The 18,010-nt window shown below is 38.6% G+C and overlaps 1 protein-coding gene across 1 annotated transcript in view; it reads left to right on the top strand.

Moving 5' to 3' along the window:
• Positions 1-18,010, top strand: part of PAK2 (p21 (RAC1) activated kinase 2) — a 109,335-nt gene that overhangs the window by 87,281 nt on the left and 4,044 nt on the right. The window contains exons 11-14 of the mRNA XM_090278327.1: positions 908-1,025; positions 2,793-2,892; positions 9,090-9,286; positions 17,682-17,819. Of these exons, the coding sequence (XP_090134453.1) occupies positions 908-1,025; positions 2,793-2,892; positions 9,090-9,286; positions 17,682-17,819 (553 nt within the window). The remainder of the gene's footprint in view (positions 1-907; positions 1,026-2,792; positions 2,893-9,089; positions 9,287-17,681; positions 17,820-18,010) is intronic.

Here is an 18,010-nt window from a genome sequence, read left to right on the forward strand (position 1 = left end):
CACAGTTCCAGGACCAAAAGTTCACTTGTGCGAGAGGCCAACTACTGGCCAGCCATGGCTACAAAGACTAATCTCAGATTCTACCTTGTTATTAAAAAGATTTTGTTTGCTCTTGGCCAGTGTGGTTCAATTAGTTGGGAGTGTCGTTCAGTAGACTGAAGGGGCATGGGTTTGATTCCTGATTAGGACACATAGCCAGGTTGCAGGTTCAGTCCCCAGTTGGGGCATCTACAAGAAGGCAACCAATCGATGTTCCTCTCTCTGTCTCTTCCTCTCTCTCTAAAAGCAATAAAGAAACGTTATTGGGTGAGGTTATTAAAGAAGAAAAAAGATTTTGGGTGCTGGGCCTGACCGGGTATCTCCTTTGGGTTAGACCATCATCTCCATACGTCATGGTTGTGGGTTTGATCCTGGGTCAGGGCACATACAAGAAGCAACCAGTGAATGATAAATAAGTGGAACAACAAATTGATACCTTCTGGCCTCCCCTCCCCTCCCCTTTCTAAATCAATTTAAAGAAAGATTTTGGATGCAGAAAAAAAAGAAAAGCCATAGCTTTAGAATCACTTTATACTTGGCTTCAGATTCTGGTTGTCATTTACTATGTGACCTTAACCTCTCCAAGCTTAACCACTGCAAGCTTCTCTCTTTTCATATGTAAAAGAGGATGAATAAATCTATCTCAAGTTACAATCGGGGACAAAGTTTAAAGTGATTGAGGAAAATCATAATGACTCTGTTATTTTTCTGTGCTGTTACGTAGCAGCTTTCCAGTTGTCTTCCTAGCTCTCAAAGCTACCAGCATTCTAGTTTTGTGAGAGTATCTCAACTTAGAATTCTTCAACATAGAGTGCCTTGTGTTTAGAAGAAGTAAAAATGTGTTTTTTTGTGTGTGTTCTTTTTTTAGTTACCTGGTGGGAGATGAATTGTTTGTAGTAATGGAGTACCTTGCTGGGGGATCACTTACTGATGTTGTAACAGAAACCTGCATGGATGAAGCCCAGATTGCTGCTGTATGCAGAGAGGTGAGTTTGCTCCCATCGATAAGTTATGGGTAGCAGGAGATGAAAAAGAGAAAGTTTTTCCACACAGGTTAATGTTATTGTGTTTTATTGTGTACACATTCTCTTCAAGTTTTCCCCATACCATTTCATCCTACATAAGAATTTCAACCCTTTCCTTTACATGTAAGGTAATTTTGGAAAGAAGCATGAACCTTTGAAGTGAGGAATTCACAGGTGAATTTCAGTGTGGTGATCATTATAATTCATCTTCCAAACAGGATGTTTAATACAATTCAACAGCGGAAACAAGGGGTCTCAGGAAAACAGGACACATGCTCACTTTTAAGTGTTAGTACAGCTGCTTCTGGCTTTATTGATTTCATTGAAGGTGAAGAAGCTGTTTGCTTTTAAATCCTAAATTCTGCCAAATTGCCTATGTCTAAGAGAAAAAAGAAGCCTTCTTCAGCTAACATTTTCTACAGATGAGACTTAAGTTAATGATTTACTTATTGTCATTTAAACTGTGCTACAACTTTTGAATATCCTAGGAATCATTGTCACAAATGACAGAATTGTAAAAGTTCTAAAGACTGTTATGTTTTCTATGATTTGGCTTTCAGCATTTTTATAGTGATGCGTAAGTGAATTAGAAACTTTGTTCAGGTAAGAACAGTACATATGATAGTTTTCCTTTGAAAATTTTAATTCTGATTTAACTGTTCTCCACCTAAAGTGGATAAAGCTTCCTTGGTTGTTTTAGTAGGGAAGGAAATAAGAATTCGTTAATGAATATGATAGTTCAATAACATATCTCAACAAAAAATGTTGGTTACTTAAAAACTTATAAAAACTTAAGAATTTATCTATTTACACTTAATTTCCTTTTCTAATAGTTTTTCATAATTGTTATAAAAATTATTTTAGGAGTTCCTTCAACTGTGACAAATTTGTATTTGTACAAGTATTTTTCTGGGAATTTGTTCTTTTCATGGGTCTGCTTATAAATGCTTGGTAAATATAATGTAATCATAGACTTTTTTTGTTGTTCTACTCTGATGAAGGTAAGAAATAAAAACTTTTTCCAAGTTTATAATTTATGTACATTTTATATTTTAAAATATAGAGACATGCAGATTTTAAAAATATAATCTCATTCTTGTATTTAAGGAAGAGGAGTTTTTCCTCACTTTGGACTCAGTGCTTTCAGAAACATTAGCACAAAAAGAAAGTTATTCCTTTTTCATTGATGTCTAGGTTGTGGATATAGCTTTATATAAAATCCACCATAGAAGAAATGAAAACATCTTATGAGCCCACCCAGTATCTTACTCACATTTCATGGCACATTGATAAAACTTGAGTATCTGAGATTCATGTGGGAATAAGTACAAGTTTATCCTTCACTGTTGAAGTGATTTCTAAAGAATCTTGTGCATGTTTACCAAGTGCTGTACACCTCTGGCACTTAAACCTGAAAAGGTCTAGAAATTATATAGATCCATCTATCATTTTATAAATGAAAATAGTAAAGACTGAATGATAGGACTAGATAAGATATCATTTAATTATCTCTGGGTAAGACCAGAGGGTGAGAAATGGGGGATCTAATTAATTAAGGTGTCTTATTTTTATAACTTTGTACATGAAAAGATATTTTTTCTTTATAAATGTGAGTATTGGAGTATCTTCTGAATACTAGAAGCAATGGTCAGGCCATAAATGTACTGTATGTAAACCTCCTTTAGACTTTTCAGGGACTGTTTTACTATTTTTTTTTCTTCTGTTTAGTGTTTGCAGGCGTTGGAGTTTTTACATGCTAATCAAGTGATCCACAGAGACATCAAAAGTGACAATGTGCTTTTAGGGATGGAAGGATCAGTTAAACTCAGTGAGTAACAAATAAACACATAGGATTTGTTATTTATTATAATTTTCTTCCTTTTGTTTAAGCAAAAACCTCTTCAGCTATTATTTTTATGATGTAGTATATGGAGAGGGAGGGAGAACAGTGGTAAAGATTATGGACTCTGAATGGGACAGCTTGTCTAAATAGCAGATCTGTAGCATGTGCTCAATACTCTTAGGTGAGTTACTTGATCTCTGTTTATTTTGTCATTTGTATGATAAGGAAATTATAGTATCTATCTCAAATAATCCTTCTAAGGATTAAAAAATCTAAATGGCTTAGTTAATTAGAGTGTCGTTTCATACACCAGAAAGGTTGTGAATTTGATTCCTGATCAGAGCACATACCCAGTTGGGGTGTGTATGGGAGGAAACCAGTTGATGTTTCTTTCTCTCTGTTCCTTCCTTTTTCTCTAAAATTAATAAACATTTTTAAAAATTTATTTTAAATCTAAAACACTGATGAACAGTGCCTAGGACTATTATCATGTAGGTGCCATCTTCCAAAAATAAACTTGAATTTGTCTCTGCTATCTTTTAGGATTAATTTTTGTCATGCTGTTCAGCTTTCATTGGATTTGGTAGTGTGGCCTAATCTTGCAAGGTCTATGTGACCCTGACCTCAGAGATGACAAGAGAAAAAAGAGTCACGGGGGGAGAAAAAATCACAGGTTCTTTTTCCTCTGCTAGCTGTAATTTCTCAGTTCCAACCATGCCCTCTATATGATTTAAGAACTTATTTTTTAAAAATTCTGAGGTTTCTCCAACCATGCAAAACTCAAGGCATTTCTGTATCAAGAAACCAAAACCTTTTTCATCCATTCTGCTCAAGGTGGAGATGTAGGTAGACACGCTTTGCCTCCTTGCATACCATAAGAAGGATCACAACTAATCTCAAAACAAAAAACACCCAGGATTGCCAGGAAAGCAAACTATATAGAAATCCAACAACTGAGGATTTAAAGAAGCCATATTCATCCAGACGGGCAGGAGACAGGGGAGCCAGAGCAGAGAAGACGTGGAGTGGTAACAGCGAGGTGGTGGCAGCCAGGATAACAGGCGGCCCTACGTTTACATGTGGTGGATTGCGCAATCCCAGCCTCAGGCCAGACCATGCAGCCCAGGGTTCTAGCGCCAGGAAGATAAAGCCTCATAACTTCTAGCTGTAAAAGCAAGTGGGGGTTGGAGCAACAGATCCAACTACTGCTCTCTCAGGAGAGTCCATTTAAGAGGTCCAAACAGTCCTAGAATACATGCAAACTCACCCACTCTGGGAACCACCACTAGGGCAACAGCTAGAGGGGTGCCAATCACATACAGGAAATGGATAAAGTGACTAGAAATGGGCAAGTTTGGAGCAAGCCTCTAGCAGCCAGGCAGCAGTATTGTACCCTCTCCAAGCCCTCCGCCACATACAGAGCCACAAAGCTGTGAAACAAATTACCTCACTCTGGCAATTACCTAAGGCTCCACCCCATACAGTATAACCGGTGTGCCAACACACAGAGTCAAAGCAACTCTACATAATACACAAAAACAAAAACAGGGAGGCTACCAAATTGAGGAGACAAAGAAATATGGCTCAAATAAAGGAACAGAACAAAACCTCAGGAAAAGAACTAAACGAAATGGAGACAGCCAACCTATCAGATGCAGAGCTCAAAACACCGGTAACCAGGATACTCAGAGAATTGATTGAGTACAGCAAAAGCATAAGGGAAGACATGAAGGCTACACTAAGTGAAATAAAGAAAAATCCACAGGGAGCCCACAGAAGGTAAGGAAGCCAGGGTTCAAATAAATGATTTGGACGTAATGAAGAAATAAAGAATGAAGAAACAAGAATTCAAAAAAAAAAAAAAAAACCAAGAGAATAAGAAGACTCTGGGACATCTCCAAAGTGCCAACATCTGAATCATAGGGATGCCAGAAGAAGAAGAGGAAGAGCAAGAAATTGAAAACTTACTTGAAAAAACAATGAAAGAAAGCTTCCCTAATTTGATGAAGGAAATAGACATACAAGTCCAGGAAGCACAGAAGAGTCCCAAACAAGTTGGACCCAAAAAGGACCACACCAAGACACATTGTAATTAAAATGCTAAAGACTGAAGATAAAGAGAAAAATTTTTTTTTTGAGATTTTATTTATTTACTTTGAGGGAGAGAGACATTAATTTGCGAGAGACAGATACATGAATTGGTTGCCTCTTGCATTTCTCCAACTGGAGACCTGGCCTACAACCCAGGCATATGCCCTTACTGGGAATCAAACCGGCAATCTTTCAGTTCACAGGCTGGCACTCAATCCACTGAGCCAACTAGCCCATCTAGAGAGAAAATTTTAAAAGCAGCAAGGGAAAAGCAGAGTTACCTACAAAGGAGTTCCCATAAGACTTATCAGCTGATTTCTCAAAAGAAATTTTGCAGACAAGAAGGGACTGACAAGAAGTATTCAAAATGATGAAAAAAGCAAGGACCCCCAACCAAGATTACTCCATCCAGCAAAGCTACCATTTCAAATGGAAGGGTAGATAAAGTGCTTCCCAGACAAGAAAAAGCTAAAGGAGATCATCACAAAGCCCCCATTATATGAAATGTTAAAGGGACTTATTTAAGAAAAAGAAGGTCAAAACTATGAATATTGAAGTGACAACAAACACAACTATCAACAACTGACTGAAAAACAAACTAAGCAAAGAACTAGAACAGGAATAGAACCATAGATACGGAGATCATTTGGAGGGTTATTCAGCAGGGAGGGGAAGGGGGAAAAAAGGGGAAATAACGTAGGGATTAAGAAGCGTAATTGTTAGGTACAAAATAGGGGAATGTTAAGAATAGTATAGGAAAGGGGGGAGCTAAAGAACATATGCACAACCCATGAACATGAACTAAGGTGGGGGGTTGTTGGAGGGAATGGGAGTATGAAGCAGGTGGGCAAAGGGGGAAAAATTGGGACAACTGCAATAGCATAATCAGTAAAATATACTTAAAAAAAAAAAAAAGACTGAGCATAAAACCCACAACCACAAGAAAGGGGGTCTACTTTCTATCAGATGGTCAAAACATAAAATTACTACTCTTAATCTTAGTGGGCAAGTTAAAAATATTCTCATACATGTAAGCTGAATTAGACTTTTTTGGATAATGTTTAATCCTGTCTCTTCCACTTACTAGATGAATGATCTTAGGTAAGTTATCTAAAAATATCAATGCCTCAGTTTCCTCATTTGTAAAATGGGAATGATAATGTAACTAATAATCGTGAGGGTTAGATATGTTAATTCTTATAAGGTACTGAGAACAATATCTGGTTTTTCATAAGCTCGCATTTTAACTATAAATAATATAATTTGATCTAACAATTTTCTTTTATGATTCACTTCTATAGAATTACTAAACATATGCACAAGTACAAAGATGTTGTCTGCAGCATTGTGTAAAAAAAAAAATCTAGGACATGGTTAAATAAGTTACAATATTTTTACATTCTTTAATATTGTGTAGTTATAATAATGAGGTAGGACTTCCGGCCAAGATGGAGGCTTAGACGGACAAGCTCGGTCTCCCTCTACAACTAGAAAGGAATAAAACTACCTCAAAACAAAAGATAACCAGAAATTCCAGAAAATAAACTACACGGAAGCCCAACATACGAAGTTATAAACCAACGGCGCTTGTCGGACAGGTAGGAAGCGCGAAAGTGGGCGGCTGTTTGTGGTAGCAGCAGGGGACAGCGGCAGGGGGAGCAATCCCAGCTGCAATCGAGCCCCGGCAGCTCGCGACTCCAACACTGGGAAAAGCAGCCACCACATTGCCTCGGAGGATGAGGCCCAGAGGGTGGGAGGATGGATCCTGGTCTCCCAGCGGAGAATAACGGCAGGAATCCATCTTGGACCCCTGGCCCCACACAAAGTGCCACAGCGCAGCAGAAAAAGGTTGCGGATCACTGCCAGTGGCCAGCTTGTGATGAGTACACGGGGCTCTGCCCACTATAGCCTGCCCCAGAAGCAAAGCAAAACGCGGATATGTCAGAATGAAGCAGACAACTAGAAATCCCGGTGAGAGAGCTCACCAGGCAACAGATGAACAAATAAACATATCAGAGGCTCAATTCAGAGCTATAGTTATTAGGTGGCTTACAGAATTAACAAAAGATTTGGAACAAGACGAGAAAGGATTGAAAGCCACTCATACTGAAAAGAACAAAAACACATATGAGACAAGTGGTGAGGAAATAAAATCCAGAGATCAAATCAACAAACCAGAATATAGGGAAGGAACAAACAGTCAACCAGTGCGGAAAGAGGAAACAGAAAGCAAGGAAAATGAGAAGAGGATCAGAAACCTCTGGGACAGCTATAAGAGATTGAACATACAGATTATAGGATTGCCAGAGGGCAAAGGAGAAGAACTAGAAATTGAAAAATTAAGTGAAAAAATAATGAAGCAGAACTTCCCGAACTTGGGGAAGGAAATAGACTTACAGGTCCAGGAAGCACAGAGAGTTCCAGAAAAACTGGACCCAGGGAGAACCACTCCAATACACATTATAATCAAATTGTCAAAAATTAAAGATAAAGAGAGAATCTTAAAAGCAGCAAGAGAGAAGAAAAGAATCATGTACAAGGGGTCCCAATTAGACTATCAGCTGACTTCTCAAAAGAGACCCTACAGGCAAGAAGGCATTGGCAAAAAATATTCAAAGTAATGAAAATCCGAAACCTACAGCCACAAATACTCTATCCAGCGAAGCTGTCATTCAGAATAGAAGGGCAGAGAAAGTGCTTCCAGGACAAAATAAAACTGAAAGAGTTCATTAGATCCAAACCACTATTATATGAAATGTCAAAGGGACTGGTTTAGAAAGGGAGGATCAAAACTATGAACATTAAAATGAAAACTGCATCACAAAAACCAACAACAGAAGCCAGGAAATTGAAACAAAGGCAAACTAAATAGGCAATGAGAATGGAAAAAGAATTATAGGTATGGGGAACATATTGGGGGGAGGTCAGTAGGGAGGGGGACAGGGGTAAGGGAGGGAGATGGTACAGGAATTAAGAAGCATAGTAGGAGGCAATGGACATGGACTAAAAGGGGGGGACAACTGGAGGGAGGGGGTCACCGGGTGGATGGGAGCAGAGGGAAGGGAAATTGGGACAGCTGTAACAGTATAATCAATAAAACATTTTTAAAAAAATAAAAATAATGAGGTAGATCAATGTATTAATACAGAACGATCTCTAAAAATTGTTTTTAAAAAACTTTACAAACTAAATTAAGGTAGGAATAAGCAAGTGGTTTATAGTTATCATTCGTATGTATGTAAATGCATAATAAATAGTATAAAGCTTAACAAACAAATGTTATCAGTAGTTACATATGGAATAAAAATGGGTCTAATAGTGGAAGGGAGAAAAAAATTCTAGATTCTTATCCTGACTTTGCCACTAAAGTAAAAGTATTGGATACTAAACTAGACATTCTGTTCCTCAGTTACTGTAAATTGAGGTCGTTGGCGTAATGCTGGTGTGCATCTGGTACATACAGTTGCAGTTAAATGTATTCTTTTACTAGACTCCTCTAAGTTGGATGTTTAGTAATTAGCTTCTGTTTATTTTCTTCAAAGGTAGTTACCATTTTCTGACCTTTGCCTCACTCACAGCGTTTAGTTTTGGTGTTCACCTTTGTTGACTTTTTCTTTTAGACCTTTCTCAACATTATTAAAATCTGGAGGATAGAATTTCTTATTGAATTTATTGGGATGACGTTGGTTAATAAAATCATATAGGTTTCTGGGGTAGAGTTCTAGAATACATCACCAGTATATTGTATTATGTGTTCACCAACCCAAGTCATGGCTCCTCCCATCACCAATTATCTCCTCTTTATCTCTTCTCCCTCCCTCACCCCTCTTTCCCTCTGGTTGGAATTAATTGTTTAGAATGAAATAACTCTTGATAATTTGCCCTCCGCTTATGGGAAGTAAAAGTGAAAAAGTGAGAGTATGCAACATCAAAAGATCTGTAAACCCATTCTGGTTGGCTTTATTAATATAATCTTTAAAAAGACAAGTGGCTGAGTAGTCAAATGTAATTAATTAAGTCATCTAAAGTGAACTCTAGGTAAAACTATCCATGGACACCATTAACTCTAGATGTTTTGTTTTGTTTTATAGCTGACTTTGGTTTCTGTGCCCAGATCACCCCTGAGCAGAGCAAGCGAAGCACCATGGTTGGCACACCGTACTGGATGGCACCAGAGGTGGTTACACGGAAAGCTTATGGCCCTAAAGTGGACATATGGTCTCTGGGTATCATGGCTATAGAGATGGTAGAAGGAGAGCCTCCATACCTCAATGAAAATCCCTTGAGGGTAAGACAGACACCAGCCTTATTTTAAGAAAAGTACTTTTCTTTAAAATGTTTATGTAGTATCTGCTTATACCAGGCACTGGCGAAGAATTTAGGATGTAAAGTTTATAAAAGCCTAGTCATTTTTCTCAGTCTGCATCTAAAAATCATTTGCTTCTGGGGTGAGCTGAATGTGTTAAGTAAGGAGTTTATAAATTTTTTAGTAAGTTTAATGCTTTCTAATTTTGCACACCAAGTAAGAATTTTCTCACTTTTCTAGAGAGTAAGGGTCCCTAGATATATCCTTCAGGTTATCAGCTTTGAACCTTGGCCCCTGGTACCCCTAGGTACAGAAAAGAGAAAAGCAAAGTCATGTGTGAAAGCTGCATAAATGGCAATGTTAAAGCCCATATTCAAACAAAAGACTGCAGGTCCTGAGATACAGATGCAGTCAGTAGACTTTAAACAATTAAATATTCAGTAGCTGAGGGTAGAGAGTTTCAGGGTTCCTCTCTCTCCCTTCCCTCTCTCCCTCTTTCCCCTCCTTTCCTTCCTTCCTAACTGCCTGCCTTCCTGCCTTTTGTTTCTTTATCTTTTTTCTTCTACTTTTAAATTACCATATGTGGCTCAATGTCATACCACTTCACACCTACAAGAATGACTAGGAACAGTAATAAGTGTGAGAATGTGGAGAAATTGGAACCCTCATACATTGTTAGTGGCAATGGAAAAAACATTTTGACAGTTCCTCTAAAAGTTAACATTGAGTTAACATATAACCTAGCAATTCCAGTTCTAGGTATATACCCAAGAAAATTAAAAGCATACATCCACACAAAAACTTCTACACAAATGTTTATAGCAGCATTATTTATAATAGCCAAAAGGTAGAAACAGCCCAAATGTCTTATCACCTGATGAATGAGTAAACAAAAGTGATATATCCATGCAGTGGAATATTTTATAGCCATAATAAAAGGAATGAAGTATAGACACATAAAACATTGACCTTTGAGAGCATTATGCTAAGTGAAAGAAGTCAAACACTAGAGATTACATATTGTATTATCACATTTACATTCAATTCTTATTCATGGTAGTTTGGTTCTATAAAGCTGCAAACACGGGATTAATGAATGCTTAGGGGAAATACAGGGTTAGATTTTTGCAAGCTTTTAATCACAACATTTTTGTCAACTGATCAACATTACAACCTTGTTTTATGTATGTTTCTCTTTCAAGATACCCTGCTTAACATATATTGTTGATTAACATTGAATCCACAGCCAACAGCACTGTAACTCGTGCCTGAATGAAGCCTGTCAAACAAGTGCACATTCTTCATAAGGCACATCACAACCTTCTTGCACTTAGGAACATCAGACAGCACTTCAGCACTGTGCTTTTTTTCTCCTCTGCACATATCCACAAATAACCACAAAAGCACTTGAGAGTATTGGTTTTAGAGCTACAAATACATTTTAGTGAATTCGCATAAGTGGAATATGCACATAGTGAGGATTGACTGCCTATATTTCATAAGATTTCTATAGAGACAAAGATTAATGGTTTCTGGGGACTGAGGAGAGAAGGAATGGGGAATGACTAATAATTAACATGGATATTCTTTTCAGAGGGATAAAAATGTTCTGAAATTAAACAATGGTAATGGTTATACAACCTTGTGAACATACTAAAACATTGAATTGTACACTTTAAAAGAGTGATTTTAAATTGCAGTATGTGACTACAAACTTATTGCCGGAAGTTTAAAAAAGAAATTTCTTTCCAAGTTAGTTGAGCATACTATAAAATGGGCTCCAGAGGCCAAGGTGATGGGTATGTGTAGGGGATACCCAATGTAGATGGAATGGATTTTCGTTGTTTTTCCTGAATGCTTTTTCTCTTCTTGCAAAGATTCCAGTTCAAGTAAGCAAGAGGTAATGAATTTTAGAAAACTTTTCAGAACAATTTTTAAAACCTTCTATTTTTTTATAAGATTGTATTTATTCATTTCTAGAGAGAGGGGAAGGGAGAAAGAGAGGGAGGGAAACATCATCAACTGGTTGCCTCTTGAATGCACCCTGACCAGGACTGAACCCGCAATCCAGGCATGTGCCTTGCAGGACAACAGCCATCCAGCTGAGCCACACCAGAGCAAAAATCTTGAATTTTTCTGATTTGTTCAGTAAATATTGATTCAAGGATCTACTCTGTTAGGCACTGTCTAAAAGAACCAACAAAATTTCTGCACTCATAAGAGGAGAGAAGCAATAAACAATAAATAAGAATAATATGTAATATGTTAAATTATGATGGACTCTAAGTACTGGGACTGGTAGGCAGGGAGTCAGGAGTTGAGTTCATTTTCGAAAGAGTGCTTTCAGTAAAGCTTTAATGAGTTGACATTTAAACAGGGGAGGTAAGAGAGTGATGATACTCAGTTACCTAAAGAAGGAACATTCTAACCAGCAGGAGCAGTACATGCAAAGGCCCTAAAGTAGGAGCACTCCTGACATATTCAAAAGTCATTGAGGATTCCAGCATAGTTAGCATTCAGTGAACACATAGCAGGAGGAAAAAAGGTACATAGTGAAGAAATGAGGCCAGATTGTTGTGCCTCATTAGGCCCCGTAAGGATTCTGGCTTCTACACAGGTAAGTTGGGGAAACCATTGGACAGTTTTGAGCAGAGAAGTGGAATTGTCTTACTTACATTTTAACAGGATCATTCTGGCTACTCTGTTGAAAAGACTCTCAAGAGAAGTAAAGGCAAAAGCATAACAGTTAAGAAACTGTTGCAATAACCCAGGCAAGAAACAATGGTATCTTACACTAGGATGGTATCAGTGGAGGTGGGAAAAGGGATTCTGGGTGTATTTTAAAAGGAGAGCCTACATAAGTGAGAGAGAGAGAGAGAGAGAGAGAGAGAGATATGACCCTCAAGAGTTGGGCCTAAAGAACTGAAATGATGAAGTGGAAATCAGTTCACCTTAACTGAAATGGGGAAGGGTGCAGGTAGAGTGTGGCGTGAGGAGTGGAAGATCAGGAGATAACATGTTAACATGTTTTAAACATGTTAAGTTGAGATGCCTGTGAAGACATCCAAGGGGGGTATGTTAAATAGGCTGTTGGGTATGCAAGTCTGGGATCCAGGCTAGAGATACAAAATCGACTTATTATAAAGCTGTGAGACTAGATGGGATCACCAGGTCCAATGGGCATAGACAGACTGTAGAAGAGATTCAGCTTAGACCCTGAAGCATTCCAGAGTTATGTGGCAGACTAGGAAACTGAGAAGGAATGGCCAGAGAGGTAGATAAAACCAAATAAACATATGCCCTGGAATCTACCCAGGGCCAGGATATATCTGCTAAGATTGAACAGAATGGTGTCTGGTACTCACACAGGGCTGGGAATAGTATCTGTTTCTGTCAGTCATAGTGGAAAACCTTGCAGTTGACAGCATGGTGAGTCTTGCTTCAGTGATAGGAAATTAATTACCCATAGACTACATGCTGCTGTAGTCTAACAAGTCTTAATCTAACAAATTTGTTAACGTCCCACCTAACAAATCTTAAAAAACAAGAACCCAAAAGGGATCTTTTTCTAAAGTTCCAAAGTAACTGTATTCTAAAACAAAGCTAAAGAATATTTATAAGACTACAGGTTTATCCAGCATCTAAATATCCAGTCGAGGTTTACCAGGCAGGCAAAAGATCAGGAAAATTGCATCCCATGATGAGAAGAAAAACTGACCCAAAACTGATGCAGATAAAAGAATTAGCACACAAAGGCATGAAAACAATTTTTATAACTGCATTCCATATGTTAAGTAGAAACATCTGGAAGGCACATTCTTAAAAAAATTAAATTTACCCCCTGGCTGCTATGGCTCAGTGGATTGAGCATCAGCCTGCAAGCCAAATCTCGGTGGTTCGATTCCCAGTCACGGCACATTACTAGGTTGCACGTCAGGTCCCCAGTTAGGGGTGTGTGAGAGGCAACCACACAATGATGTTTCTCTCCCTCTCTTTCTTCTTTCCCCTCTCTCTAAAAACAAAATAAATAAACATTATTTTTTAAAAAAATTAAATTTACAAACTACAATGTGAGATTGGATAAATGCCAGATTACACATTCCAGGAAAAAGGATAGCACACCCCCAACAAAGGACCTGGCCGCAACCCAGGCACGTGCCCTGACTAGGAAATGAACCAGTGACCTTTCAGTTCACAGACCAGCACTCAATCCACTGAACCACACCAGCCAGGGCTAGACTTTTTTTTAATGGGCAAAACATCTGCATACAACTCACCAGAGAAAACATACAGATACCAGGTAAGTATATGAAAAGATGTTCAACATCATGTTGTTAGAGAATTGATAAATTAAAACAACAAAGAGCCCTAACTAGTGTGGCTTAGCAGGTTCGGCATTGTTCAGCAAAGTGAAAGGTAACCGGCTCAATTCCCGGTCAGGGCACGTTCCTGGGTTGCTGGCCAGGTCCCTGGTTGCGGGTGTGTGAGAGACCACCAATCAGATGTTTCTCTCACACATTGATGTTTCTCTCCCTTTTTTCCTCCCTCTCGTCCCCTCTCTCTAGAAGTAAATAAAATCTTTCAAAAACTAAAATAAAACAACAGAGACCACTGCACAACTATTAGAATGGCCTAAAGTCCAAAAACAACACCAAATGCTAGTAAGGACTGGGAGCTACAGGAAGCTCTTGTTCATTGCCAGTGGGAAAGCAAAATGGTGGTGTCACTTTGGAAGACAGTTTGACAGTTTTCTACAAAATTAAACATGCTCTTAATATATGATCCAGAATCATACCCATTATTATTTACCCAAATGAGTTGAAAACTTTTGTTTTTTACCAGACATTTTTTTTATTGATTATGCTGTTACAGTTGTCCCAATTTCTTTCCCCTCTGCTCCCCTCCTCCTCCAGCTGTCCCCTGCTTTTAGTCCATGTCCATTGGTTGTGCATATAGTTCTTCTCAACCTCTTCCTGTCTACTACATTCCCTCCTACTATGCTTCTTAATTCCTGTACCATCTCCTTCCCTTTCCCCCCTCCCCCTCTCCACTGACCTCGCCCCAGAATGTTCCCCATACCTATAATTCTTTTTCCACTCTCGTTGCCTACTTAGTTTGCCTTTGTTTCGATTCCCAAGCTTCTGCTGTTGGTTGTTGTGATACAGTTTTCATTTTAATGTTCATAGTTTTGATCCTCCTTCTTCTAAACAAGTCCCTTTAACATTTCATATAATAGTGGTTTGGATCTGATGAACTCCTTCAGTTTTGCTTTGTCCTGGAAGCACTTTCTCTGCCCTTCTATTCTGAATGACAGCTTCGCTGGATAGAGTATTCATGGCTGTAGGTTTTTGATTTTCATTACTTTGAATATTTCTTGCCAGTCCCTTCCTGCCTGCAGAGTTTCTTTTGAGAAGTCAGCTGATAGTCTAATTGGGACCTCTTGTACATGATTCTTTTCTTCTCTCTTGCTGCTTTTAAGATTCTCTCTTTATCTTTAATTTTTGACAATTTGATTATACTGTGTCTTGGAGTGGTTCTCCCTGGGTCCAGTTTTTCTGGAACTCTCTGTGCTTCCTGGACCTGTAAGTCTATTTCCTTACCCAAGTTCGGGAAGTTCTGCTTCATTATTTTTTCACCTAATTTTTCAATTTCTAGTTCTTCTTCACCCTCTGGCAATCCTGTAATTCGAATGTTCGTTGGCTTATAGCTGTCCCAGAGGTTTCTGAGCCTCTCCTCATATTCCTCAATTTTTGTTTCCTCTTTCTGCACTGGTTGACTGTTTGTTCCCTCCCTGTGTTCCAATTTGTTGATTTGATCCATGGCTTTCCCTTCCTCACCACTTGTATGTATTTTTGCTCATTTCGGCAGGACTAGCCTTCATTCCTTCCCTGTGTTGATTCAGCCCCGCTGTTAGGTCTGTAAGCTGCCTTATGACTATAGCTCTGAACGAAGTCTCAGAAAGATTCGCTGTTTGTTCATCAGTCAATGCTTTTATTTGTTTTTTTGTTAGCTGTGTGATTGGTATTTTGATCATTAATTCTGCCATTCTGACCGTTTTGTTTATCTTTCCTTCCTGGGCGGGGCGCTGTCACACCTCCTATGCTATATTGGGCGGAGCCCCGTGTGCTGGTCACAATCTGGGGACCTTTCTCACCACACTAGCGTTTTGCGTGGGGGCGGGGGTCCAAGATGGATTCCTGATGTTACTCTTTGCTGAGGAACCAGGAGCCTCCTCCCAGTGGGGTCTGCCTTCCCCGGTGTTGGAATCCCGAGCCAAAGGGTCTGGTCTGCAGCCGGGACCGGATCCCAGGCGCTTCTCTCCTCCCCCCAAATACGGGTGTCTGCTTACTGGGTCCCGCTGTTCGCTGCTGTCGCCTCCTGCACAGTTCGTTCAGCCTCGGTTTTGCCCTTCCTACCCATCTGGACGAGCACCACGTGTTTATGACTTCATACGTTGGACTTCCACGTAGTTTATTTTCTGGAACTTATTATTTTTGGTTTTGCGGTAGTTGTAATCCTTCTTAGCTGTCGAGGGAGAGAGAGCGTGTCGGTTTATGTCTCCATTCTGGCCAGAAGTCGACTTGAAAACTTTTATCCACACAAAAAACTACACACAGATGTTTATATCTTAATTCATAATTGTGCAAAACTGGAAGCAACCATTTTATGAAATGTATAAATATATTGTATAAAAAAATTATACAAAAAAAATGAATATACATGCAGTGGTACATCCATACAGTGGAATGTTACTGCATAACATTTAAAGAGAAAAAAGAAAAGAAAAAAAAACACAAAAAGACTTAGAAAAACCTTGCATGCATATTGCTTAGTGAAAGAATCCAGTTTCAAAAGGCTATGTGTACTATATGGTTCCAACTGGAGAGTAAAAAAAGATCAGTGGTTGCCAGGGGCTTAGGGGTGTGGGAATGATGAATAAGGGGAGCATGGAATTTTTAGGGCAGTGAGATTATTCTGTATGATACTGAAATGATGCGTACATGATGGTATGCATTTGTCAAAACCCATAGAACAGTACAGTACAGGGAGTGAACCCTAATGTATGCTAATGTAAGATACTGAAGTGGATGGGGTGGAATATGGGAACTCTGTAATATCTACTCAATTTTTTATAAATCTAAAACTTCTAAAAAATAGTTTATTAAATTTATTAAAATTCCATTTCTAGGAATTTAAAGAAAATAATCAGAAAAGCACATACAAGGATTTTTCAGACGTGATTGAATTATGAAACATTCGTATAATTAAAGACGCTAGTCAATTCAGCCATTAGAATAATTTTCTAGCTCTAATCAGTTGTTAGTAATGATGAAGCTGGGGATATAGCTAGTTTTGTTGTGAGTTGTTTTTTTCAAGACTTTTTAAAAGCCGTTGTCAGTTCTCGGCATAATTGAAAGGAAGGTACAGATTTCCTATACCCACTTCCTTCACACATGCATAGCCTCGTTATCAACGTCCCTCACCAGAACTTACATTTCTTTCTTTTTTTAAAGATTTTGTTTATTTTTAAAAGGGTTTATTTTATTTTTAGAGAGAGGTGAAGGGAGGGAGAAAGAAAGGGAGAGAAACAACAGTGTGTGTTTGCCTCTCGTGTGCCACCAACCAGGGACCTGGCCCACAACCCAGGCATGTACCCTGACTGAGGCTTGAACCAGGGACCCTTTGGTTGGCAGGCCAGTGCTCAGTCCACTGAGCCACACTAGCCAGGGCAGAGCTTACATTTTTTAACAGCCAGTGAACCTACATTGACACATCATTATCACTCATAGAGTCCATATTTTACATTAGGGTTCGTGCTTGGGGTGTTGTACATTCTGTGGGTTCAGACAAATGTATAATGAATAATGTGTCCCTCGTTATAGTATACAGAGCATATTCACTTTCCTAAAAGTCCTCTGTGCTCTGCCTCTTCATCTATAGCTATAGATATAACTAGTCTTTTAAAGGTTTCGATAAATTACATTGTTTTGAAATGTGGTGTGACTTGAAAAACGCTTGAGAAAGGTAAATGGGATGCTATTATATATGTTACTGGTGGGATTGTGGTCATTTATTTATACCCCTACACATTACAGTCATTTTATCATCATGTATTGCATATAACCTCCAAACTGCACCTCCACCACCCCCACCCACCAAAAAAAAAAAAAAAAAGATGAACCTCATTTTTGAGAAATTAGGGAAATATAATATCTAAAACAAAGGACAAATAACCCAAATGGGTAGAAATAGTACTAACCTCACTTTAGTATTTATGGTGATTGTCTTTACAGTAATAAAAGATCCATAAAGTTTATAAAGTGCTTTCTCACTTTCTTGAGCTACTTAAGTATATAGAAGATGTTCTTTTTTAAAGGCTTTGTACCTGATAGCAACTAACGGGACTCCAGAACTTCAGAACCCAGAGAAACTTTCCCCAATATTTCGGGATTTCTTAAATCGATGTTTGGAGATGGATGTGGAGAAAAGGGGTTCAGCCAAAGAATTGTTACAGGTGAATTTGGAAATGATGCTATTTGGGGGGAAAGTTGACTTTTTTGAGTAACCAACAAAAAGTTTATATAGGGTTATGTTACATTTCACTGCCCATTCATCAACAGAAGCATGGCAGCTGCCATAGTTTAGGATTTCGTTGCTGGGACTAAAATACCCATCATATTATAATAAGTATATGAGTTTTTGCAT

The sequence above is a fragment of the Furipterus horrens genome, unplaced genomic scaffold (assembly GCF_987537825.1).
Source record: "Furipterus horrens unplaced genomic scaffold, mFurHor1.1.pri manual_scaffold_1, whole genome shotgun sequence".
Lineage (NCBI taxonomy): Eukaryota > Metazoa > Chordata > Mammalia > Chiroptera > Furipteridae > Furipterus > Furipterus horrens.